This window comes from Polypterus senegalus, chromosome 14 (genome assembly GCF_016835505.1).
Source record: "Polypterus senegalus isolate Bchr_013 chromosome 14, ASM1683550v1, whole genome shotgun sequence".
In the NCBI taxonomy this organism is placed as follows: Eukaryota; Metazoa; Chordata; class Cladistia; order Polypteriformes; family Polypteridae; genus Polypterus; species Polypterus senegalus.
Window position 1 is genome coordinate 72,970,444 of NC_053167.1, and position 27,972 is coordinate 72,998,415.

Consider the following 27,972-nt stretch of genomic DNA (forward strand, 5'->3'; position numbering starts at 1 on the left):
ATATACTCCATGGTTTGTTGTTAATGGTTGTGCTAGCTTTCTATATATTGAGTCCTTGTGCCAGATACCATTTATGTACAATAACTAACTTTATACAGAGCAGCTAGTTTAGAAGGTGGATGTACATCTCATTCAAGCAGAAAGAAACTGATTGTACAGGTGAGTGAAATATGCTTTTGAATGGGAGGCCATTACCTAGAAAATTAGCCTAATAACATTATTTTGCAAAATTGGTTCTCATAGAAACAATGTGTTTTCCTTTTGATGCTTTTGGTGAAAAATACATGGCTTGTTACAGCTTGTATTAAGTTAGTTTGTCAATGCTAACAGTTTAATAATGTTTAATTTATATTATGCATAGTTTGTCAGTTTGCTGCAGTGGTATTTATTTTGAAAGATGCATATGACTTTAATTTATTTGGGAAAATTGATAAAGGTAAATTCCTTTGACTTATTTTTTTGTTTATGTATCCATTTTAAATATATTTACCACAAGATTTTATTTATCAGGGTTAATTGGATTCAGTGGTCACAACATTAACCAAAAATAGCATGTAAATGACAATAATATTTCTCTTCTACTACAATGTTTTGCTTTAGCATTGTTACCATGTTACTGTTTACCCCATCTGACTGTCTTCCTTTGTTATATGTTTCATAGTGAATGGTACCAGATCATAAACTATAACCTAATTCATCAGTAAGTTATGTTCAAACTTCCTTAATCATATTCTAGAGACATAGAAAGCACAAGCATTTTCCAGAAGAATGAGGTACAAAGTATGAATCAGGCATTGACAAGGTGGTCACTAGTGTTGGATTGTTACTAAAAGTTTGACTTTATATTGATATCAGCTTTTGGACCTCAGTACTGGCATCAAAACGGTTGTGAAGCAAATAACAGATAACTTCAAAACCAGTCTGTCATACTCCAGCCCCACTGTTGCACCACACCATCATGCCACATTATGCACCACTTATCTCTTGATAGCATAAGGTGTGCAAACGTCAAAACAATTGGGGTTGTTTTTTGAGTGTCCTCCTGTGAAGTCCCAATCGCATTGACTTTTCCACATATACATTACTGAGTGTCGAGAAAATGGGTGGGTGTAAAGGTTAAGGGATTGAGAGTACAAATGAAGTACATGTCAGACTGAAATCCCAAAATGTTGGTACCATTCTATGGGTTATTCAATACCTTTCCAGTACTGGTGTACCAGGCATCCCTAATGGTAACCCATTATGGGATACACTTTTGTATATCTTTGGTATGTCAGAGGTAAAATGGAGTACTCGGGTAAAAAAAAAAAAATCATGCAGAAATAGAGCAACAGACAAGAACAACTATGGCATTCAAACCCAGTCTTCTTGGTGTTAAACATTCAGTCTCTGTACAACCTTAAACCATAATCTGAATGAATTAAGTTAAACTTCTGTCCTTTTATCTATATGTGTTTATGATGGTCACTGTATAATACCAAAATAACCTATATGAATTAATTAAAAATGTTAAAATGTGTCCTTTTATCAATATGTTTTTATGATGGTTACTATATAATACCAAAATAACCAGAATTTTAAAATTAAATTCAGGGAGTATTTGTTGATAAGCACAACTTAGAACAAAGATTACTCCTTTTTTGCTTTCATCATCTTGAAACAAAATGACAAACATTAATTAATGATGTGTGCCACAAAAAGCAAACTGGTTAGTGCTTGATTAAACAGGTTCAATTTTCAGTATTAGGGTAAAAATTAAAGCCATTTCGTAGTGGTTTTAAGTACATTTAAATTTAAACCATTTTTAATGCAAGATGAAGAAACAAATGGCACTTTGGGGAGCTGGGTGTCATTACCAAAATCCTGGTGTCATTTTTCTTCTTCATCATGACTATAAATAAAGCACATAGTCAGATATTAAAAGTATCTGTTGTGGACGTAGCTTCAAGCAGCATCTCACAAGGTTTTAAATTGTATACTTAATGATGGTCAGTAGCAAATAACTTTTATTTGTGCCCATAGCACAAATATACTAGGAAGCACATTTTATTATATGAGTTACCTCTTACATATATTTGTTCTGCTATTAAAACTATGTTTCAGATGTTTTGAATATTATATCATACTGTATATTGGTATATTAGGGTTAAATTAAGATTAGTATTCAGGTACACTTTAAATCTCCATAGGCTATGTTTCTATAAGCCAATGTTTGAATAGCTTTTGACCATTTATCATTCTAATTTTTAAATATGCATATTTTATTGCTTTTTCATTAAAGAATGATATATAATCTCTAGTAACACATTAAAAAGCAATTGTCCCATTGGGTTCTAACTGGTTTCAGCAACTTCAGTAGCAGTAACTACAACTAGATATTTCCTTTGCTTGTTGATTGGTTTATCAGAGAGCTGCAGAGGAATTATAGCCCACCTGTCCTTGGGAAATTTGATTTACATTGGTGACAAATATGAACCACTTATTTTAGGCCCTGCCATAATGCCTTTATGAGATTTAAGAAGTCGGTTGTTTCCTGAACACCATGAAACTTAGAGATTAACCAGCAACTTTACAATGCATGTACATAGAATCCAAGATACTTTTTTTTACATTTGCCTTACCCCTCTTAATTGACTGCTTTTCAAGTGAGTATAAAATACTCACTGTAGTATCCTACAAAAACACGTTAAAAAGTAATTGAAAAACAATCCATTGACAATAATTTCACTATATGGTGAAGTCTTTGGTCCTTCAGTGGGTTGAAATAAAGTTGAATTCCTCATGCTAGCCACCATTTACATATATCTTGTGCATAGCAGGTAGGTGAGAAGGTGGGTGCAATCAAGATGAAAGAAACATTGTATACAGTAATATGAAGTAAACATTGTATCATAATTTAATAAATAATCAAGTCATATGCATAGGCACAAAATTGAACATCTGTGGTTCTAAGATGAATGCAAAAGGTACGAAGGAAATGTTCTATAAAAGGTGACAGCATATTTCTGAAGAAATGCATGTCTTGTTTTAGATAATAGAGTGGTATTGTTTACTATGGGACATTTTTTGGTATTTGGTACATGTCAGCCTTTCTAGCAGTGAGAGAAAAACAGGTGGGATGAGATGTTGAACAGAAGAAATGCAAGCATATACCAACTTAATTTTGCTCTCTTTTAGACACAAGGACACCACCTAAACAACCAGGAGGCAATCTGTAAATTATATTTCTGTATATTTATGAATCATGTTGTTTTTCCACAATGCTTAACAGAAGATGAGTAAATACATTATGTCCTAAAATTCCTCGCACTCCTTTGAATAGTGCATGGTGTGATTATTTAGGAAATATCTCAAGTATAGTAAAGTACAAACTGATAAACAAGTTAAGATAATTATTTAAAAATGGTATAATGGTAGCCTATCTAGTCTGTTGTATTTATTCCCTTCTTCCATCCTCCATCCCTTTTTCATCTTTTTCATTAGAATGGGGAGTACACATGCAGTAACAGCAGTGCACATACAACAGTTATATATAGCACAGCACCCCTGAGGAGAAATTCTGATGCTACCCAGCAACTTAGGAAGACAGTAGAAGTGTATTTTTAATGTACCTCTATTTTCCACCTTATTGTGTGCTGACGTACTATGGTTGCCATCTTGTTGTGAGTCAGCTTTCACCAAAACAGCCATCCACCACCAAATTTGTTTTGTATTGCTTTCTGAAACACTGCTGAATTGGTAGGGATGTAAGCATTGTGGGCTCTCTCATGCCAATATGCCATGATATCTATAAAATGTCCTTGGTGATTGCAAATCATCCTGTGTGTTCAAAACTGAAAACCTTTATGGTCAGTGTAAGTAGGCACCAACAGGCTGGGACTATCCATCCATCCATCCATCCATTTTCCAACCCGCTGAATCCTAACACAGGGTCACGGGGGTCTGCTGGAGCCAATCCCAGCCAACACAGGGCACAAGGCTGGGACTATGAATTAATAAAATATACAACCCTGAGATTTAGCTTAAATAGATAGATAATGGCCAAGGCTAGGTTTCTCCTGGGTGCTCAAAGATACAGGCATAGAATTCCACCAATGTTCTTCTCAGTGGGATTTCTTTATTGCAGCTGTATTGTCTCTGTTCTCAGTGAGTTTTATTAACTGCTGTGGTACTATATTCCTAAACTACTAACTTCAAATTCTTGTCTTTGTATTTCTTTCTGCTTCTCTGTGTAATAAATTACAATACAGAATATTTCTCTTCTGGAGGCCGCTGTCTATTTCTACATGTGATTCAAGATTTGGGTAGTTTAAGATATGTTTTGAAATTAATAAATGGGTCTGTGAGCATATAGATTACAAAAGGATTTAACATTATACTTTAGTTATGATTGTTTTTGACAAATACTCATAAATAAATTCTTGATCTTATAACGAAATTTACATTGTTCTTAACTTCACTATACTTTTGGAAATGCACCCCTCAACTATGACCAGACCATTTGAATACTTGGTTTCTTTTTCATTTAACCATTGGTAGGATGAGTTTTGTTGATCTGGCAAATAAGGCTTTTACTATAGGACAGTGAAGCCCTAGAGTATTAGACATGGCTTTGTAACATGCCCAAGCATTATATGAAATTAACTTTTTATAACCTATTTTGATAATGCGGTGATGTGCCCTTAGACTCTTGTGTGCTTACGACATTATTCTTTCGTAAGCACTAATGTTAGTTACTGTATTTATTTGATAGCTTACATAAGTCCTGATTTTTAATAAAATATTAATAGTCATTAGTAGAGTGATACATTTTTCATCCCTGAATATTGCATAAATTATTACCTTGCGTGTGTTGTTCATTTTTCATATTTTCAAAAATATACAATAGTGAAAGTTAGACAGAGGTGAATAGTTTTTCAGTATAATATATTAGCATATTGAGCACTAAGCATTGTCAACAACATTTATTTATATAGCACATTTTTATACAAATAATGTAGCTCAAAGTGCTTTACATGATGAAGAAAGAGAAAAAAGACAAAACAAATAAGAATTAAAATTAGGGAACACTAATTAACATAGAATAAAAGTAAGGTCTGATGGCTAGGGAGGACAGAAAAAAACAAAAAACTCCAGACGGCTTGAGAAAAAAATAAAATTTGCAGGGGTTCCAGACCACGAGACCGCCCAGCCCCCTCTAGGCTTTCTACCTAACATAAATGACCTCAATCAGTCCTCATTGTATTCAGGATTCTCATGGAAGAATTTGATGATGACGGTCATGGGGACTTTTGGCCTTTAATCCATCAATGTAGGGACATCACTGTGCTTTGATTATGTGATGGTGGCGAGATCACCACAAAAAAAAAAACAGAAAAAGAACAGAAGAGAAAGTAGGGATTAGTATGGATTTTAGAGCCACCATGAATAATAATGATAATTAATTGAATATACAGAGCATCAGGATTAAACTAAAATGAAGCTATGAGAAAGCCATGTTAAAATAATATGTTTTCAGCAGTGTTTTAAAGTGCTCCACTGTATTAGCCTGGCAAATTCCTATTGGTAAGCTATTCCAGATTTTGGGTACATAACAGCAGAAGGCTACTTCACCACTTCTTTTAAATTTAGCTCTTGGAATTCTAAGTAGACACTCATTTGAAGATCTAAGGTTATGATTTGGAGTGTAAGGTGTAAGACATTTCGAAATATAAGATGAAACGAGATTATTTAAGGCTTTGTAAACCATAAGCAGTATGTTAAAGTCAATTCTAAATGACACAGGTTACCAATGTAGTGACATCAAAACTGGAGAAATGTGCTCGGACTTTCTTTTCCTAGTTAAGATTCTAGCAGCTGCATTCTGCACTAGTTGCAATCAATTGATGTCTGTTTTGGGTAGTCCTGAGAAGAGTGCGTTACAGTAATCTAGCCGACTGAAAACAAAAGTGTGAACTAATTTCTCAGCATCTTGGAATGTTATAAGAGGTGTAACTTTAGCTGTATTTCTTAAGTGAAAAATGCTGTCCTAGTAATCTGATTAATATGTAATTTAAAATTCAGGTTAGAGTCAATAATTACCCCTAAATTCTTTACCTCCATCTTGACTTTTAATCCTAATGGATCAAGTTTATTTCTAATAACTTCATTATATCCATTTTTCCCAATCACTAAAATTTGTTTTTTCCTTATTTAGTGTGAGAAAATTACTATTCACCCATTCAGAAACACAATCAAGACATTGTATCAGTGAATCAAGAGAGTTGGGGTCGTCAGGTGCTATTGATAAATACAGTTTTGTGTCACCAGCATAGCTGTGGTAGCTCATGTTTTACCCTGAGATAATCTGACCTAACAGAAGCATGTAAATCGAAAAGAGCAGCGGACCCAGGATAGAGCCTTTTGGAACACCATATAGAATATCATGTGTCTTTGAAGTATAATTACCACAACTAACAAAGAATTTTCTACCTGCCTGGTGGGATCCAAGCCAATTTAAGACACTGCCAGAGAGGCCCATCCATTGACTAAGGCGATATATTGTGATCAATGGTATCAAATGCGGCACTCAGATCTAAGAGGATGAGAACAGATACACAGCCTCTGTCTGCATTTACCTGCAAGTCATTTACTACTTTAACAAGTGCAGTTTCTGTACTGTGATTTGTTCTGAAACCCGACTGAAACTTATCAAGAATAGCAAGTTTATTAAGGTGATCATTAAGCTGCATAATGACTGCCTCCTCTAGAATTTTAAGTAAAGGCAGGTTAGAAATAGGTCTAAAATTTTCAAAAGCAGAGGAGTCCTGATTATTTTTCTTGAACAGGGGTTTAACTACAGCAGTCTTAAGACAGCCTGGGAAGACCCCCATAGCTAATGATTAGTTTACTATGACAAGAATACTATCAATTAGCACGCCCGATACTTCTTTGAAAAAACCTGTTGGTATTGGATCAAGGGCGCAGGTGGAGGGTCTCAATTAAGAAGTTATTTTATATAAATCAGGAAAATCTATCCTGGTGAAATAATTTAATTTGTTTATAATGGAGTACCGGGGTTTAAGAGGATCAGTATTGGAGAGATATACTGTATTATTTCTAATATTCTTTTTTTGATTAAAAAATACAGCAAAAGCCTCAAGTTTCACTAAAAGTATTTTGTAGGCATTTCATTGAGTGACCTGGAGAATAGGACTCTGGGATTACTAGCATTGTTATTTATAATTCTAGAGAAATAACACCTCCTCTCAAGACGGACTATGTTGTTGTATTCTGTTATTTTAACCTTCAATATCTCATAGTGGATAATCAATTTAGTTTTCCTCCATTTCCACTCGGCTCTCCGGCATGTTCTCTTTAGAACAGACACTCTTTGGGTCTTCCAAGTTATAATAGTGCTAGAAGATATTTTAACTGTCTTTTCAGGAGCGACTATGTCAGCAGCAGCTCTCATCTTAGTATTAAAAGTTTCCACACTACTATGTACATTATTCTCACTATTGTAGTAAGCACTAAGACTGGTGGCTTAGAATGTTTGCAAATTTTGAAGCCCTGCTGAATCAAAGAATTGTTTTTTTAACAATATGCTTGTGAATATTTTCTATCATTATTTCTATATTAAATAGTAAGAGAAAATGGTCTGATAGACCAATATCAATGATCTGCTTCACATCAACTTTTAGTCCTTTAGTAATTACTAAGTCTAATGTATGACCTGCTTTGTGTGTAGACTGACTAATGTGCTGGCTCAAATCAAAGGAGTCCAGGAGGTTCATGAATTCTTTTACTTTCTGTCACACTGTATCGATATGAAAGTTAAAATCACCGACTATTAGGAATGTGTTACAGTTTGTAATTACATTTGACACCAAGTCTGAGAAATTCTCAAGGAAAGACACATTGTATTTAGGATGTCTATACACAGAAAATACTAAACACTGAGAAACTCCATGAATAACAATGGCAAGATACTCAGTGTCATTAGCAGTCACTTCAAATGATAATGTTGCTTTTTAAGGTTACTGGGTGACGTCCTGAAACATGGGTTTACTTCTCTTTCTTTTCACTGACATCTTTTGTCTGCTGTTCTTTGCAGAAGAGCAGTTAGTATTGAAGTATACTACCAGTCATTGAATCATGTGGTGCTATAAGGGGCATTTCTTTGGCTATGGTATCCCAGGTAGTGCTGTTGATCAAATCCTTTATAAGGTAAACCCTAGCTGCCTCTGGAATTCAGGAAGTATCATGCTAGTGTTCTCTTGAAAATTGCATGGAGGTCTCCTACCTTCAGCCTTGAGTATCTTTGCAGGAAACATAGAGCAAATTGTAGCCTCTTTTTCCAATTTGTAGTGGAGATGAGTGGTACCCGGTGGGGTCTTCTGCTGTTGTAGCCCATCCGCCTCAAGGTTGTACGTGTTGTGGCTTCACAAATGCTTTGCTGCATACCTCGTTGTAACGAGTGGTTATTTCAGTCATAGTTGCTCTTCTATCAGCTTGAATCAGTCGGCCCATTCTCCTCTGACCTCTAGCATCAACAAGGCATTTTCTCCCACAGGACTGCCGCATACTGGATGTTTTTCCCTTTTCACACCATTCTTTGTAAACCCTAGAAATGGTTGTGCATGAAAATCCCAGTAACTGAGCAGATTGTGAAATACTCAGACCGGCCCCTCTGGCACCAACAACCATGCCACGCTCAAAATTGCTTAAATCACCTTTCTTTCCCATTCTGACATTCAGTTTGGAGTTCAGGAGATTGTCTTGACCAGGACCACACCCCTAACTGCATTGAAGCAACTGCCATGTGATTGGTTGATTAGATAATTGCATTAATGAGAAATTGAACAGGTGTTCCTAATAATCCTTTAGGTGAGTGTATGTAGTGGAAAGTCGGAGATCATTAGTGGCTTTTGAGTCAAAGGTCTTGTTTAAGCATTAGTTTATAAAATGTTCACACTCTGTTTAATACCCTGTTGAAGGTAATGAGTGTTAGCCTAGAAGGGGTGGATGAGGGGAGTAGGAGTTCTATTCCTAGTGTTTTTCATTGGATGAGCATCGTGAAGTGTGTTCCTGGCTTTGCTGATTATTCGGACTGTCAGTGAAAAAAACTCCATTCCAACTCCATTATGGAAGTCTGTTTCGTTCATAGAGATATATTGAAATTTATGGAGCTTTGGAAAAGGAAACAAATATATCATTACTGTTACAACTTTTTACAGATCTTTTGCATTGTGTTGACATCTACCATGTTAAGTTTGACAGTAATGGTTAACTCTTTTAATGACACCAAACTATTGTGATGTTTTTCCAGCATTTCCTTATTTCCTTTATTATTCTTTTCTGTATTATGTTTTATTATTTTTTATTATACAGGTTATATCTCTATATATAATCTTCATTTGGATCTTGATCTTTGTTTGTCCACGAATGAATTAGAAGAAGAAGCACTAGATGGCAGTAGAGAGACAGCTAAAACATAGGCATTGCATTAAGAATCTCCTCCAGGCTTATACTACTGAAGACTGTAGTACTCCAGTCGCACCTCAAAACACAGACATTCAAACTAAACAAATTGTTGTGCTTTAACTAAAGAGATCTCATTTAAATCTTGATCTTTGTTTGTCCATGAATTCCATGCATGTGTAGACCACCTTCTAGTTTAGTACGTTGTTGTTACTCATGGATGTCAACAATGTAACGAAAGGGGTGGTGGACAGTGTTACGCTGGTTAGCTCCTGAGGCCTGGTTAGAGAATGAGATTGCCGAAGATAAAAGGTACGTGCTTATATAACATATGACTGAAAGAAAGACAGTGGGTAAAATGAATGACAACGTAACAGCACGTTCTGGAAATTATTATTGTTATGTTGTAGCCGGCGAGTGCTGCGGGTCTCACAGTTGTACCGTGGCTTGCTCACATGTCAGTGACGTGATCCCTATTTATGCTTTAAAGAGCCTGGATACCTATGTGTCCCCCTTTTATAACCATTGCTCCGTGTATATTGCCTTACTCTTTGGATTGCCATAAAGCAAGCTGCGAGATTGGAGAAAGGTTGAGAAAACATCGTGAGAGGGAACGATAGCGTTGTGAAAACGAAACGGACTGTGAACGGACAGAAGCAGAAATGCTCATACACCACCACATAATTACTGTTCGGACAGTGATTCCGAGTAGGCCGTTCCTATCAAATCATTGTCCAAGGGTTTTCTTTTGTAATTTTGTTTCCTTATAAAAATCATAATGCTGTGCGACGAAGCGCCCAGTTCACGACTGGCAGCCGCGTTTAAACAGGGAGCCCTTCACAGACAACTTTAATACGCGCAACGTAGTTGGGCGCACATGGCTAGTTATATTATATTATACTTAACGACCGAGTTCCGTTCCTACGACTACGCCGTTAAGCGAATTGGTCGATAAGCGAGGAGCTTGCACCGGGAATATAGGATCGAAACTTTTTATGCATTTTTTCTATATGCCTTGCACACACTAATCTGTCACTTCGTCCCAAGCTGATTTAATGTTTTTAATACAATCTAAAATACTGTACGATTTCCAAAAATCACGAAGGGTTACTACATCATTTTCTGTTGCTGCTACAGTTTGCGAAAAAGTCGTGCGCAAATAAAACGCTTTGAACGTAGCTGTAGCGCCCTGATCCATTGGATGTAGGACAGCTGTTGTGTTTTTTGGAAGATACACTACCTTTACATCTGAGTGTAGATCATCAAGATGCTGGGGGTGGCCTGGAGCATTATCAAGCAGGAGAATAATTTTAAAAGGAACTCCCATTTCCAAACAATAATGCTGGACTGATGGTATGAAGCAGTTCAAAAATCATTCTTAAAATTAAAGTTGTGTCATCCATGCCTTTTTATTTGCACGATAGTAAGCGGGCAAACTGTTTTTACTAACGTTCTTTAATGCATGTGGGTTTTTGGAGCGAAAGACCAGGAAATGCTTTAACTTGAACCCAGCGGCATTCCCTCCCAAAAACAACGTGATCCTGTCTTTAAAAGCCTTGAAACCGGGCATTGCCTTAGCTTCTTTGTGCATATAGGACCTTTCAGGCATTTTTTTCCACCAAAGCCCGGGGTAATCCACATTGAATATCTGTTAAGGGCAGTAGCTGCCTTTTTTAATTATTCCATCCAATTCGTCAACAAATTTTTCTGCTGCTTCTACATCCGCGCTTGCCGCCTCACCGCTGATTCTACAATTATGCAGGTTGAATCTCTGCCTAAACCGTTGAAACCATCCATGGGTTGCTGTAAATGTTTCTGTCGATTTTTCACCTTCACGTGCCTTCAAAGTCTCAAAAATACTGCGTGACTTAGTTTGAATTATTAAAAGGCTTATCGGCATATTATTTTGCATCTGGTTGTTAAACCAGATCACCAATAGTTTCTCCATCTCATTAATAAGACCTTTTTGCTGCCTAGTTATTATGGCTTTAAATCCTGTCTTTGATTTCGCCGCCTCTTTCACTCTAACTTTATCCTTTAAAATCGTTGAAATTGTCGAATGTGTCAATTTCAAGTCACATGCTATTTCTTTAACCATTTTACCAGCTTCGTATTCTTGTATGATTTTTATTTTCATTTCAAGGTCGAAAGCTTTCCTTTTTTTCTTAACAATTTTTTCAGATGATTCCATACTTTTTCTTTTCGTCGACATCTTTACTATTTTGGGGTTAGAATTATGTAAAAAAAGCGAGGTTACACAGAGACTGCTTGTAGGAATGAAACTGACTGAAAAAGTGCATAGCAAGCCTATAGTACGCTCAGTGCGCATGTCACCATTCGCCATTGACCGACACTCAGACTGAGAAAGGGGATTCCCCGAATTGCAGGTCGAAACTGCGAGTGGTTGTTAAGCAAATAGGTAGTAAAGTAAGGAGTACCTGTACTTTATTATATTCAAAAAAAATCAACATTTTGTCTGTTTCAAATTAACGTGTTCTCTTAATTTGAGTTGTGCATTATTGCATTACACTTAATATAATAAATAATTTGTAATAATCATGTACTGTTTTTTATAAATACAAATATATAATAAAATAACATTTATGTAATAAAAAAAGAAAACTCGGGGGAACCATGTGTATATAATTGAGCACAGAATTCAGTTTGCAGGATTATCAGCTTTATGTAAAAAATTAAAGTTTAACATCACGTTCAAATAGTTTACAAATTGGAAAATGATAAACATGACACGTAAAAGTGATACTCCTCCATTGTATACACTTCAGGCTTAATTCATTTAGATGGTACAAATTACTTGAACCGTCACCTTATCGTGGTGGAGGGGTTTGCGTGTCCCAATGATCCTAGGAGCTATGTTGTCCGGGGCTTTATGCCCCTGGTAGGGCCACCCAAGGCAAACTGGTCCTAGGTGAGGGATGAGACAAAGAGCGGTTCAACAAACCTCCGATGAAGAATAAAAACCATGGATGACGTTTTCCCTTGCCCGGACGCGGGTCACCGGGGCCCCCCTCTGGAGCCAGGCCTGGAGGTGGGGCTCGATGGCGCCCTGGTGGCGGGCCTGCACCCATGGGGCTCGGCGGGCACAGCCGAAGAGGTAACGTGGGTCCTCCTCCCCATGGGCTCACCACCTATGGTAGGGGCCAAGGAGGTTGGGTGCAATGTGAGTTGGGTGGTGGCGAGGCGGGACCTTGGCGGTCTGATCCTCGGCTACAGAAACTGGCTCTTGGGGCGTGGAATGTCACCTCTCTGAAGGGAAGGAGCCTGAGCTAGTGCGAGGTCGAGAGGTTCCGGCTAGATATAGTCGACTCACCTCGGCGCACAGCTTGGACTCTGGAACCAATCTCCTTGAGAGGGGCTGGACTCTCTACCACTCTGGAGTTGCCCCGGTGAGAGGCCGAGCAGGTGTGGGCATACTTATTGCCTCCCGACTCGGAGCCTGGTGAACGAGAGGGTGGCCTCCCTCTGCCTTCGGGTGGGGGGGAAGGGTCCTGACTGTTGTTTGTGCGTATGCCGAACAGCAGTTTGGAGTATCCACCCTTTTGGAGTCTCTGGAGGGGTGCTAGAGGGCATACCTTCTGGGGATTCCCTCGTTTTGCTGGGAGACTTCAATGCTCACGTGGGCAATGACAGTGAGACCTGGAAGGGCGTGATTGGGAGGAATGGCCCCGATCTGAACCCGAGGTGTTTTGTTATTGGACTTCTGTGCTCGTCACGGATTGTCCATAACAAACACCATGTTCAAGCATAAGGGTGTTCATATGTGCACTTGGCACCAGGACACCCTAGGCCTCAGGTCGATGATCGACTTTGTGGTGTGTCGTTGGACTTGCGGCCATATGTCTTGGACACTCGGGTGAAGAGAGGCGGAGCTGTCAACTGATCACCACCTGGTGGTGAGTTGGCTTCGATGGTGGGGAAGATGCGGTCAGACCTGGTAGGCCCAAGCGTGTTGTGAGGGTCTGCTGGGAACGGCTGGCAGAGTCCCTGTCAGAAGTAGCTTCAACTCCCACCTCCGGCAGAACTTCAACCACGTCCCGAGGGAGGTGGGGGACATTGAGTCGAATGGGCCATGTTCCGTGCCTCTATTGTTGAGGCGGCTGACCGGAGCTGTGGCCGCAAGGTGGTCGGTGCCTGTCGTGGCGGCAATCCCGAACCCGTTGGTGGACACCGGCGTGAGGGATGCCGTCAAACTGAAGAAGGAGTCCTATAGGACTTTTTTGTCCTGTGGGTCTCTGGAGGCAGCTGATAGGTACCGGCAGGCCAAGCGAAATGCGGCTTCGTTGTTGCTGAGGCAAAACTTCGGGCATGGGAGGAGTTTGGAGAGGCCATGGAGAGCGACTTTGGACGGCTTCGAGGAGATTCTGGTCCACCGTCCGGCGTCTCAGGAAGGGGAAGCAGTGCAGTGTCAACACCGTATATGGTGGGGATGGTGCGCTGCTGACCTCGACTCGGGACGTTGTGGGTCGGTGGGGGGAGTACTTCGAAGACCTCCTCAATCCCACTAACATGCCTTCCAATGAGGAAGCAGAGCCTGGGGACTCTGAGGTGGGCTCTCCCATCTCTGGGACTGAAGTCACCGAGGTGGTCAAAAAACTCCTTGGTGGCAGGGCCCCGGGGTGGATGAGATATGCCATGGGTTCCTTAAGGCTCTGGATGTTGTAGGACTGTCTTGGTTGACACGTCTTTGCAACATCGCATGGACATCGGGACAGTGCCTCTGGATTGGCAGACTGGGGTGGTGGTCCCCTCTTTAAAAGGGGACGGAGGGTGTGTTCCAACTATAGAGGGATCACACTCCTCAGCCTCCCTGGAAAAGTCTATTCGGGGGTTCTGGAGAGGAGGGTCCGTTGGATAGTCGAACCTCGGATTCAGGAGGAACAGTGTGGTTTTCGTCCTGGTTGCAGAACAGTGGACCAGCTCTTCACCCTTAGCAGAGTCCTGGAGGGTGCATGGGAGTTTGCCCAACCAGTCTACATGTGTTTTGTTGACTAAGCGCGGGTAAAAAGCCGCCAAAATGAATCCCATCAAGTCAGAGGTGAAAGTGGGGTCCGATATTCTTATGGAAAAGGCGTTCGACCGTGTCCCTTGGGGAATCCTGTGGGGGGTGCTCCGGGAGTATGGTGTACCGGACCCCCTGATAAGGGCTGTTCGGTCCCTGTACAACCGGTGTCAGAGCCTGGTCCGCATTGCTGGCAGTAAATCGAGCCCGTTTCCAGTGAGAGTTGGACTCCACCAGGGCTGCCCTTTGTCACCGATTCTGTTCATAACTTTTATGGACAGAATTTCTAGGCGCAGTCAGGGTGTTGAAGGGGTCCGCTTGGTGGACTCAGGATTGGGTCACTGCTTTTGCAGATGATGTTGTCCTGTTTGCTTCATCAGGCCGTGATCTTCAGCTCTCTGGATCGGTTCGCAGCTGAGTGTGAAGCGGCTGGGATGAGAATCAGCACCTCCAACCGAGCATGGTCCTCAGCCGAAAAGGGTGGAGTGCCCTCTCAGGGTTGGGGAAGAGATCCTGCCCCAAGTGGAGGAGTTCAGGTATCTCGGGGTCTTGTTCACGAGTGAGGGAAGAATGGAGCGTGAGATCGACAGGCGGATCGGTGCGGCATCCGCAGTGATGCGGGCTCTGCATCAGTCTGTCGTGGTGAAAAAGGAGCTGAGCCGTAAGGCAAAGCTCTCAATTTACCAGTCAATCTACGCTCCTACCCTCACCTATGGTCATGAGCTATGGGTAGTGACCGAAAGAACGAGATCACGAATACAAGCGGCCGAAATGAGTTTTCTCCACAGGGTGTCTGGGCTTTCCCTTAAAGTTAGGGTGAGAAGCTCAGCCATCCGGGAGGGGCTCAGAGTAGAGCCGCTGCTCCTCCGCATCGAGAGGAGTCAGATGAGGTGGCTCGGGCATCTGATCAGGATGCCTCCTGGAAGCCTCACTGGTGAGGTGTTCTGGGCACGTCCATCCGGGATGAGGCCCCGGGGAAGACCCAGGACACGCTGGAGGGACTATGTCTCCCGGCTGGCCTAGGAACGCCTTGGGATTCTCCCAGAAGAGCTGGAAGAAGTGGCCGGGGAGAGGGAAGTCTGGGCCTCTCTGCTTAAGCTGCTGCCCCCGCGACCCAACCTCGGATAAGCGGAAGAGGATGGATGGATGGATGGATTTAAAAAAATTTCACGTAGCCACTAAAATAATTAAGAAGGATATATTTAAAAAATAAGTTGTCACATAATGGCACAAATATCGATGAAGTATTCATTTGATAAGTATAAAGAATCCACTTGTTTTTATGTTCGAACAGTGACGTGATGAGAGGATGGCCGGTGAGGCACTGACTCCTTCAGTGTCAGATTTACAAATTATATGAACCCAAAAGAGTAGCTTATTCACTATTCATTTGGCAGCATGCACATTGACGACTGGTTATGTTTAATATCTCCTCAGCATTCTTTACACACACATAGATAAGGTACATATTTGGCTAAGAAGGAACGTTACATTTATAGCGGTAAGAGAGGGCATTTGCTCTGCACCCTCCATGTGTTTTAAATTTACTGTTGCAATTCCACAATTCATACTTATTTAATACAAGTGAAAGTATTGAGTGATGTACAAAAAAATCAGATTTTAATTTTGACCTTGATTGAAATATTTAGGGTTTTTTTTAAGCTTTTTATTCTGATGCTTTAATCACTTTTAATAGTGACTGTTCAACAAAAAGATAAGAAAAGTAAAAGAATATTTTATTTAAAGTCAAAATTTAGTTTTTAAAATATTGGATTATTTTTTCCTTACTCTGATCCCATTTTTTCATAAAATTGAAAACCATTTATGGTCTTACCTTTATTTGTAATGAAGTCCATGCGCCTATCCTTCTCCACGAAAATCTCTGTCACCTTCTTGTAAAAGTCCCTCCTTACTTTCCTTTAGAATCTTTAATCTTTCATTTTGGCAGTCAAAACAAAAAATAAAAATAAATGGACTGCTGCAGTGCACTTGACTTTCTGATATCACTAACTTATTGGCGCCAAGAGCGTCTTCGTAGAACAGCAGCAACAAGCACCTGCTGGGCTCATATCCGCCCCTTTCGGTGTGGCACAGTACTGTCTGCCTCACCTTGTGCCTTTTCACTGCGGTTTTATGTCCGATCAGCAAGACTAAACATGTCACACACATTCATTAAAGATATTAGCCAGAGTTTGGAAAGTCAGGTGTATAATAAATGTGCAAACATTATATTGGTGACATCCAGAGAGACAGCAACAGGCATGCGCCAATTGCATGCATCAACCCCGTGTATGTGGGATAGGCCAGTCCGAAGTGAGGCTCGGCTAGTTGCTGCCGCATCTCGCTTTTCTCCCCCGTATTTGAACAGGAAATGCACCAATTCAGTGATTTTAACTATAAAAATTATCACAATTATTGGAATCCTACAGAAAACAAATTTATAGCACAGAACAGTGGACCAATTTATTTTATGTTATTATTAGTTTTTTTTACTTTTGATGATGACAACCTCCCCTGACCGGATGTCCCTGTGTTCGAGTAAGGGTGTCAGACTCAAGGCTTGTGGGCTGAATGTGGTCTATGAACCTTTTTAATACAGCCCGCATGATCTGTTTAAAACATATGACATAAGACCAGCGATGATGGGTTGGTTTTCTCAAAGGACCCCTTTAATGTTAGTTTCATATCTCTATTGTATCCATATGCAATTTAGCTGGATTACATTTACACCTGCCATTAAAATGCATCTTCAATGTTGTATCCCATTTATTTCCTCAACACATCGCATCTACTAAACTGTAGTTAGAATAGAAACTGCTTGAATTGACTCAGCAGAAAAAAAAGTGAAAATAAGATGACACAGCGCATGGACATAAAGAACGTTAGTGTTTTACCACAATAAGAAAAATGTTACAGTCAAGATGGACAAATTAAAAGCTCCACTCTTCTCACTTTTTAAAGTTATATGGGCATCAGAGCTGGTCATCCGTGTACTGTCTGATTTTTAAAAAATATAGATTTTAGGCTTACAGACTCGCACATTGTTTTGTTGATACCAGATGTATTCACAATACTAGTTATTTCTGTCTGTGAAAATCTTGGCACAGACAGTGGTGATTTAGGATTACAGAGTTATTGTTCAGCTAGTGGACTTGGCTGTTTGCTCTGCCTTACCCTATTGTTTAGAAAAATTCTTAACTCATTTCATAGAAAGTGTAACATGAAACATTATACATTGGAAAATGGAAAACGAAACATGAAGAAAAAAAGTCAACAGTGCATAGAGGAAAAAAGGAATGTTCTTCATGTTGAAGTTTCCCAAAATGCACTAGTCTAATATAGTGCTTTGTATCTTATTTTATACGTAATTTCCTGTATAAAGAAGTACTTTTTAATTTTAATAAAATTTTTACCTTCTGACAGTTCCATTGGTGCCCCATTGTTCTTATTCAACAATTCAAAGTAACACTGCATCTCTGCTGTGTCCATTTGTTTCGAACACTTAATTCATGCCATCAATTGTACTTCATTTGCATAAACCAAAAACATTCAGCTCCTTCATTTGTTCTTTGTAGCTTGTACAATTAAAGTTTGTTTGTAACCTATCTAATAGTCTCTGACTTTTGCCAAGCCCAACCTGTAATGATTTTGTTAATTCCAAAGTTTCCACAGATCCCCTTAATATCATTAAACCTGTCCATGATATTTTTTGCTTAGTTTTGTCTTCATTATTTCTTTGGCCAGTACATGTTAAGCTAACTGGCCTTTACCTAATGGGATGATTTTGCTGTGTTTCAGTCATTAGAAATTTCACCAGAATGTATTAATTTAGTCCAAATGTGCTTTTTGTGTGTGTGTGTTGGTATATGTATATATTTATATACACACATATACATACACACACATATTAGTAGCTTCCTTGAGTACTCTTGAGTAATTGTTATCTGGTCCATCGGTTTTATTTGATTTTGGCCTTATTAACCATAGTAGTCCTTCCTGTCTGTAATCTCTAATTCATTTAGTATTTCATTAATATTCCCAGTAGTTAACAAGAAAATTCCTAAATTATTGAGGGGGTAGTGTCTACAGAAAAATAATATAAACTAAGAGCATTTGGTATTTACTTTTTGTTTATATTTCCCTGATAATCTTATGAATAAGCTTCACTTCTTCCTTGACTGCTCAGTTATTGCTGGAATTCTAAAAGGACCACTTAGGATTGATTTTTGCATTTCCATCTACATATTCCTCTTTGACTGTCTTTTTGGATTTGTGATTTCTCTTTTCAGAATTTCTCTCTTGCAGTCATAAGTAACCCCTGGGTACTGTTGTTGTTCCCTGAGTATCATGTATTATAAACCTCCACTTTCTTCCATGATTTCTTCCTCAATTCCTTACTCATCCACTGAGGATTTCTTTTAAATTTGCTGTTGCATCTAAGTTTTTGAATGAAATTGTCCTCCATTTTGTGAGCTGTCCCCACTGCCCTATTCTAATTCCCATACTAAATTTAAGCAGTTTTAGCTCCATGTGCTCAAAATTTGGTGCAATGGTAGCGCTGCTGCCTCGCAGTTAGGAGACCTGGGTTTGCTTCCCAGGTCCTCCCTGCGTGGAGTTTGTATGTTCCCCCTGTGTCTGCATGGGTTTCCTCCAGGTGCTCCAGCATCCTTACACAGTCCAAAGACAAGCAAGTTAGGTGCATTGGCGATCTTTAATTGTCCGTAGTGTGTGTGCCCTGCGGTGGGCTGGCGCCCTGCCCGGGGTTTGTTTCCTGACTCCAGCAGACCCCCGTGACCCTGTAGTTAGGATATAGCTGTAGTTGGATTATGATATGCTAACGCCCACCAGAGAGAGTAACCACGGAGCACACTGCCTTTTTTCAATGTATTGTGCCTATGTGACCACCTGGTAATACCTGAAATATTTCAAAGCAACGTTTGCACTGTTTTGTGCGAGATTGGAGGAAGCAAAAAGATGAAAAAATAACCTTAAATTTCGCATTTTTGAATGGGCATTTAAGTTGGGGTCTGATTTTATGATCTATTTTGCAGGTTTCAAGACCCGACTTATACGCAAGTATATACAGTATCAATAAATCCTACAGGAGTGTTAAATGACCTCAATGCCATTTTTATTCTCTCTTGATTATTAGACAATATTAAATCCAGATAGCCTTTTAAAATCAGTGCTTTTAATTAATGAATTAAAAATGAAAATCAATTTAAAAATAATTTTTTAAATCCTCTTTAATTTTAGCAGCAAAGCTGCATTTTCTTTTCTGTGTGTATTTTGCTTATAATATTTTATAGTACAGTACTGAACAACGCTTAAACACATGAATGCCCTGTGACAGTGTTTGTAATCAGTTTGAAAAAATAGGAAAAATCAAAGATGCCTGATTACATAAAAAGCTTTAGGAACATTTTAAAGCTTGACTTGAGTTCGAAATGTATTCCTCCTATCTCCAGGTTAAAACCTCCCGATTACATTATGCTTGTTATGAATTTCTTATTGAATATGGCTCTCTTAAACGGTTTATAAGGATTGATATGCACATCTGATCTTCTTCATTTTCAGCAGTATTTATTTCTGTATATAATGTTGGGTAGTTAATTCATTTTTAATGATGTTTTCAGCAGACTTTTTTCTGGAAACAATTTTCAGCTTAACTTGTTTCCATTAGCTTTGGGGTTTTGAGATATACTCAAACTTTTGTGCTTAAATTCAGCACCAGAAATGTACTTTTTGTAGTTTAGAATATTTGTCATTGGTCAGAAAAACAAACAGCTGCATATGTTTCTTCATTGTTATTATACTCTGCTTGTTTTGCATAGAAGTATATAATTTAATAATATATGGAAGATATTAACAAACTGATCTTTTTGTGCATTTTATTTTGATAGTGGAAAAGTCTGAATCTCCGACTGAGCACACTTGTCCTTTATGTGGAGGATGGTTTGATACAAAGACTGGACTATCAAATCATGTTCGAGGGCATTTAAAAAGAATTGGTAAAACAAAACACAGCACTAGTAAATCACCTGTATGCATTCTAAATGAGATGTTGCAAAATGAGGAGGACTATAAGCACATACTTAAGGTACTGAGCAAAAAGCGTTTCCTATCTAGACCATTTGTTTCACAAAAATTTGCAACAAGTGATGGGTTATTTTTATCACCTACTGGAATTCCAATTAAAGTTCAACACACCAGCCAAGAATCCAAACTTTGGGAATCATCTACACCACATCCAGATGAGGAATTTTCAGATAATCAGTTCAGTGACTCTAAGCTTGAAAATGAAAGTCCTCAGTCAGCTTCACTGCTTGAACTTCTCAGGAAGAAGAAAGTGGGAGAGGAAACTGATACAAATAAGAATCGCTGTCAAACAGCAAGAAAAAGATTGGCTGCTTCTCCCCACAAAGAAAACAGTGCATTGAATCCACAAGTCAAAACTGCAGAGCTGTACTGGCAAACAGGTAAGAAGTGTGATATTTATAGGCAGTGTATTGTTCTAATTTTTATACTGCTATTGTAGTACAGGTTAAACTTTTTGTTTTGATTTTTATTTTCTTTTTATTCTGAATGCAGAATCCTCATTATTTTTCTTTGCCAAATGCCTAAATCATAAATTGTTGCTGATATCTGTAATGTCTGTATTAATTCATTATTCTGTTTATTCAGATTGTATTATCCATTGTATAAAGTAAATTTCCAGTATTTATCAGTGGTACATGTCAGTAACTTTGAAATCTAAAACTTCCTATGTGCAAGTAATACCCATTTTATAGTTACTTGGTAATGATGTCTCCATTTGAAGCCTAATATGGTTAAAATGACATGCTTTTATTTAGTTAAGAAAGACATGAGAAGTACAAATAATTAATTAGCATTTTTATGTACACATACAGGCACTAAAAGTGTTTTATTTCACAATGTTTTGTATATTTTAACACCTCTGGAGCCTACATTTTTTGTCTTATTTCTTTCTTGAATTGTAAAACGTAACACACACAAAAGATTTGATTAGATTTATTTTTCTTGTCTAGTTCTAATGTCATATCTCTAATAATTTTGCAGAAAATGTTTTTGAGGAAATAATCAATAGATAATGACTAATAACAGTAAATTAGATGTTTCATTGAATAATGTTATGCAAAGGCCCCCAGTATTTTACTTCCTGTAAGCTTACAGTGCATCAAAATTAATGAAACCAATTATTTATGAAAATATTAAGCAGCATGCCTAGAACAGGTGTATTAGCAAATCACTCCATATGGGTTCAAATGGGAAAGGTTGTGTTCCACTAGTATGCCGGAATACTATGAAGAAGTAACCAAAGAATTTAATTTGAGTGGTGTATTGATAATATTTTTCTTGATTTTCAGAAAGCTTTTTAATATGTACCGCATGAAAGGTTAGTGGTAAAGCTAAATCAAGTGGTATTTCAGGGTGCTGTGTGTAGGTGGGTGCAAAATTGTTTCCGACTTAGAAAACAAAGGGTTATGTTGAGAGGAAACCTTTCAGAGTTGGATGATGTTAAAAGTGGTGTGCCTCTGGGGTCACTGTTGGGGCTGCTGCTGTTTTTAATATACATACTGTAAACAATCTGGACAAGAATATAATCATTACGCCTGTTAAGTTTGCAGATGACACCACACCAAACTAGGTGGAAGACCATACAATGTAGAATCAGTTAATTGCTACAGAAGGACTTGGACAGCATGTAGAATTGGGCAGATATGTAGCAAAGGAAATATAATTTAAGTTCATGGAAGGTATTACATGTAGGAAGATAAAATGTTAGATTTGATTGAAAAATGGGAGGTCTGACACTTGAAAGTAATCCTTATGTGAAGAACCTAGAAGCCACACTGGACTCCTCACTATCTATATCCGGACATTATACAGAATTAATCAAGAAGGCTAATAGGATGTTTGGCTATATATCACATTGTTTGGAGTGAAAGCCAAGGGAGTTAGAAGTTATATAATCCATTGGCGAAGCCTGCGTAAAAATGACTATGAGGAGACATTGAAGGAGTTTAAGCAAATGGTAATTAAGAGGTGATTTGATTGAAGTGTTTAAAATTATGCAAGGAATTAGTACAGTGGATTCCAGCTGTTACTTTCAAATAAATTCTTCAAGAATATGGGGGCATTGTTGGAAACTGTTAATGGGAGATTTCCTACTAGTTTTTCTTTATGCAGAGAACTAAAGGCACATGGAATAATTGACTAAGCAGTGTGATGGAGAGTAGTACTTTAAGGCCCTTCAAATCTCAACTTGATATTGATTTGTTATTTTGGATAATCTTGGTAACTAGGATGGAGTTGTTTGACTGAATGGCCAATTTCATCACAGTTGTTCTAATTGTGTGGGCGTGAAGTGTACTTTAACAGTTACTGTAGTTAAATATAAAATCCCTGTAAGAATATAATTTTAAGCATTTCTTTGAGTTCATGAAGCTTCATCCTGAAAAGTAAGTGATACCAGCTATGATAGGTTAGTATTCTCTACTTCAAGGAATGAAAGCATTATAGAAGATGACTGCTAACATTATTTGAAACACATAGTGTACTATTGAAATTTTGGTTGGCCTTGTGTAACATATGACATTAGTCTAGATATGGCCACACTGAAGGTCAAAACACAACCAAAAATAAAGAAAATACAAAAATAAAATGAAAATGTAACCCAACAGCGAAAGTAAAAGCTTAAACTAAAATGATGAAAACACAAACAACAAATAAGTATCAAAATATAGGAAAATACCAGTAAAGGATTTCATTGAGGTTGAGAAGTCATCTCAGGACATTTTTCGAAGTTGTAGTTTGAAGTTTGAGCAGAAGCTCTCCTTGTTCAAAGTCGGACATTCTGACACATATTTAATGTCAGTTGAAATGCTGAGAAAAACCTTTGACCATCTGAATTATGCCTCAAAACTAATGTGCTGACCCACTGCATCCAGGCTTAACAAGACTTACTGTTCTTAAAAGGAGAATTTGAAGGCTGATACTGCAATCTGTATGTGTCCTTTTTATAACTGTAAGTCAAATAAAAATATTAACATTGTTCAGGGATTTGTCATTCAGTGCCTTAAAGAGTATCACATAAGTAGTCAATTTAGGGTAGAAACAGATATTGCTCTTACCTGACAGGGCAACTTCACTTGACAGGTGGCCAGGAATCAAACAACATGTACCTATGGTGAAATTAACAACAAACTTTTTAAAAATTGTATTTTGTAGTAAACTCAAATTTTCAGTTTGTTCAGTTTGTATGCTAGAACTATGAAAAAGTATTACCGTTATTTTTAATGTTTCCTACTGTTAAAAATTTTAAACAGTGCCCATTTGAGCAATCCTATCAAATCCCATGTATATTTCATAATTGTGTTTATTCTACTTAGATGTGATTACATGTAAGTAAAAACACCTGCAATTGTGGCCTTTCCTTGCACCCTAATGTGAAATTACTCTTGCTTTTGCTGTTTTTATTCAGCCAGTCATCCGGTTGTTTATCCATGATTAAAAAGGTAGTGCTTTGTTATTCAAAGTCAAGTTTAAATGGTCACTCTATGGAAAAGGCAGAAACTAAAATATGGTTGCAGGATATCTACTGTTCCTGCTATTATAGCGCAGCTGTCCCGTTTTTAAAACATGGCAAGGGCTCTGCCTATGTGCAGTTTGCACATTCTCCATGTGTGTATTTTGGTTTTTCTTCAGGTGCACTGGGGCATGCATGGTCAACCAAAACCTTTCCTTCTATAAATGAATGTGGGTTTGTGTGTGAATGTCCTCTGTGATGAGCTACCAACCAGTACTGCTGGTCTAAACATGGGCATCCTGTGGCCATCAACGGATAAGCTGATTTAAAAATGAGTAGATGGGTGGACAGAGTGAGAAGTTAAGCAAAATGACACCTTTTATTGGTTAACTAGAAAGATTACAATATGCAAACTTTAGCGGCAACTCAGAGAAATTCACATCAAGAATTTTTTTGTTAGTTATGTACTTCATCATACTGTATTTAATTGTTCTCAAAATTAACATAATGATATATGTTGTATATACTCGTGTTACTTACTTCATCTTTCCAAAATGATTAAGCATCAACATTATTAAGTTTGTTTTCCTAAATTTAAAACATGTGCACGTTAATTTAGTTATCAGTTGCAAATCAGTGATGTATGTTTGTGTCCAGTTATAGACTGACTGTCTGTTAAGGTTTGGCTGTTTTTCTTTTGAATTTTTAAGGATAGGCAAAGACAACCTGATATTAGAACCATTTTGACAAGAACAGACCATCTAGCCCCATAAAGCTTAAATCAATGTGATTAATCTAATTTCTACAATATAACATAGTCAGGTAAAGTTTATCATTTATAGAATCAAGGCAGGCTACTTTATAACTATTCTGTTTATTAGATAATATTGTATTTGATTGTGCTTGAAATTATTCAGAATCATATTTTGTATAAAAAGGTCCAAATTTGTGCATCCACTGAAAGATACATAATAAAATAATGCACTATATAAAATTTGACCGACTTTCCAAGTAATAATTACATAAAAAACACATGTTAATAATATCCACCCTCCACCTGAGTTAATTGTTTTTCAAGTTAAATAAAAATAGTGCACCATGAAATGGACTGAGATTAATTGGCATCCCATCCAGTGAAACTTCCAGCCTAATATCTGATGCTTCTAGGATCAGCTTTGAGTCATTGAGCATTGTATTGAGTAAAGTGAGATCAGAAATACCTGGGTTTTGAATAAGTAACGCTAATTCAACATTATTTCTTCATCGTTTGTTTTACATTTTTACAAATGTTTAAAATTAGAACTGCATTTAGAAAGTAAGTCAGTAGTGTGGTTTGAAACAGACACCCTGCAATATCACAAAGTCAATAGAGGAACATTATTTAGAGATGTGTGGGTGACATCATCTCAAACCTGGGTTGATTTATTTACTGTACTGTGACCTGTAGTGTACTGTCTCCAAATAGATTGTTTTAAATCCTGCCCTCGTTAAATATATACAGCTTTCATAAGCTTCCCTTGTCTGTGTATTATTTTTCTTCTGCTGGACATTCAGGGCTTGTCCCCTTAATGTGTGTGCAATTCAGATCTATTGGCAACTCTAAATTGGTCAGGTAAGAGAGAGAGTGCCCTCTTACGGGCTACCACAACATGGTATTGTCCCTGATACTGCCTGGATCATTTACAGCATTTGTTATGACCCTAGGTCAGTGCTTACCAAACTTTTTAAAGGTATAACCCACTTTTGTTTGAGAATTTTGTTTGCGAACCCTCCATTACCATACTCAACCTCATTCACAAACAAACAGCAGCTGATCAGTGGTAAAATAGTTATCAAATAATAGAAATACTGGCATTATCTGTTACCCAGATGTTGCTCATTGGCTCTGGAGTCATCTGGAAATTTCAATTTGGCTTTATTTATATAAGCAGTGAAGCACAATGAGGCATTATTTCCAAGCTGTGCGCTTTGCTGGTGAGTGACAAGTATAATATTGAATATTCAACAATAAGTACAAGCTACTGTATACCCATTTTGTTAAGATGGATACATTTTTAAAAAGATCATTGCAACCTTCTATGTCTGGCAGTGACAAAAAGAAAAAAGAAAAATACCCCAGTGTGTAGTTTGTCGAGACGTGTTGTCAAAAGAAAGTATGAAGCTATCAAAGCTAATTCACAAGCAAACAATCAGACAGGTGATTGAATATAAATGGTAAAAGGAGGAGTAGCACACAGCAGGTCATCACACCTGCATTGAGGTGTATCTGAGACTGACAGAAGTTTTCCTCAATCTCCAACCGACATGGAGTTTTTGGTGCCACCACTGGCAAGGAATGCTGTTCTTTAAAGTTTAAGCTGCAACTTTTGAAAAGTGTGCTGCTGGGATGGAATCTGGCCCTCTGCTTCCCTGAATTGGATTAATCAGATTTGAGAATGTTTTTTGTTATGTAATGCTATACCTATAATGCCCAATGAACGACATTGGTAATATCTTTTATTTAAACCAATTTACTAACAAATGTTTTAAAAACAAAAAAACAACTTATCCAGAAATGAAAAATACAGATACATTTTAAATGAAAAGAAAAGTAGATTGTACAGGAATGAATTTCTCAAATATGAATTTACTGTTATTTCCAATAAACCCCAGTGTGTACTTTGTCAAGATATGCTGTCAAAAGAAAGTATGAAGCCATCAAAGCTACTTCGACATTTAAATACCAAACATCCAGACAAAAAAGACAAACCTGTGGAATTCTTTGAAAGAAAGCTAAACTACTTTACTTTCACAATGAACAATCCAGTTTTATTTTGGCAACCATCATTAATCAAAAAGCATTACTAGCACGTTATCGAGTTGTATTTCTCATTGCAATAGCAATTAAGCTATATTCAATTACAGAAAATGTGATTTTACTGGCAGCTGTTGATATGGTGCAAATAATGGTTGGTGAAAAAGTGGCCGACAAGCTCAAATTAATACCTCTCTCCAGTAATACAATCCAAAGAAGAATAAGCAATGTGGCAGAAAATATTGAAACACCAGTTCTTGAAAATATTAAGAGGTTCAAGTACTTCTCATTACAGATGGACAAATCCACAGATTCGTTAGTGGGGGTCTCAGTGCAGTGCATTCTGGTTTGTACCTCTTTTCATTGTAAGTAGCGGCCCTCCCAGCTGAATGTTGCTGTAGACACATCAGCTGTGTGAACGTGTTCAGCACCATGATCAGCTGGGCACCTCACTTTCATTTTCGATCTCATTCTCCAGATTACTTGCACCAAAATCAGCGTCCTATAAGTCAGAGTACAATTCAGCAATAATGCGCAAAACAACGTCCACTGAGTATTTTTCTTTGCTCATTCACTTTGCTGTCTTGCCAGATGCTGTTGCCATTTTTGCTGTTTGTTCTTCGCTACTGATGCACACACGGGGATTAGATGTCAGATCAATGAGTATAACATTCCTCCAAGCAAAGAGAGCCTAACTTTACTGTAACAGCAAGTTTTTTTGACGTTTACAAATGATTATCGCCCAAGTCAACATCTGCCTTCAACTCCTCCTGTTAACAAAAGTTGACATCCGCTCTTGTTTTATTTTAGAAATTCTTTGGGGGTCGCAACTTACTCTTTGGGAACCACTGCCCTAGATAAGAGGGAAAGTGGGTGTTGAAAAAGGATATGGAAATATAAATTTGGAGGAAGTATTATACTTTATTACATGTTTGGCTGATGTCTTTATCCAAGATTAGGATATGTTTAAACTTTTACCACCAATTTTTTTTTTTTTCTCAACTGAAGTGCAGACAAGGTTAAGTGACAAACTGAAGATCATACAGTGAGGCAGATGCAAGAATGGAGCCAATAACCTTGTGATTTAAAGTCTAAAATCTTATCTAGTACCACTTACTATACCTGTCCACTAAATGTCTACTACTA

General features: G+C 38.0%; 1 protein-coding gene across 5 annotated transcripts in view; it reads left to right on the forward strand.

Moving 5' to 3' along the window:
• znf644b (zinc finger protein 644b) overlaps positions 1 to 27,972 on the forward strand; it is a 131,044-nt gene that overhangs the window by 75,909 nt on the left and 27,163 nt on the right. For all 5 annotated transcript variants that reach the window (XM_039735569.1, XM_039735564.1, XM_039735568.1 and 2 more), the window contains one exon: positions 20,386 to 20,961. In XM_039735569.1, the coding sequence (XP_039591503.1) occupies positions 20,386 to 20,961 (576 nt within the window). The remainder of the gene's footprint in view (positions 1 to 20,385; positions 20,962 to 27,972) is intronic.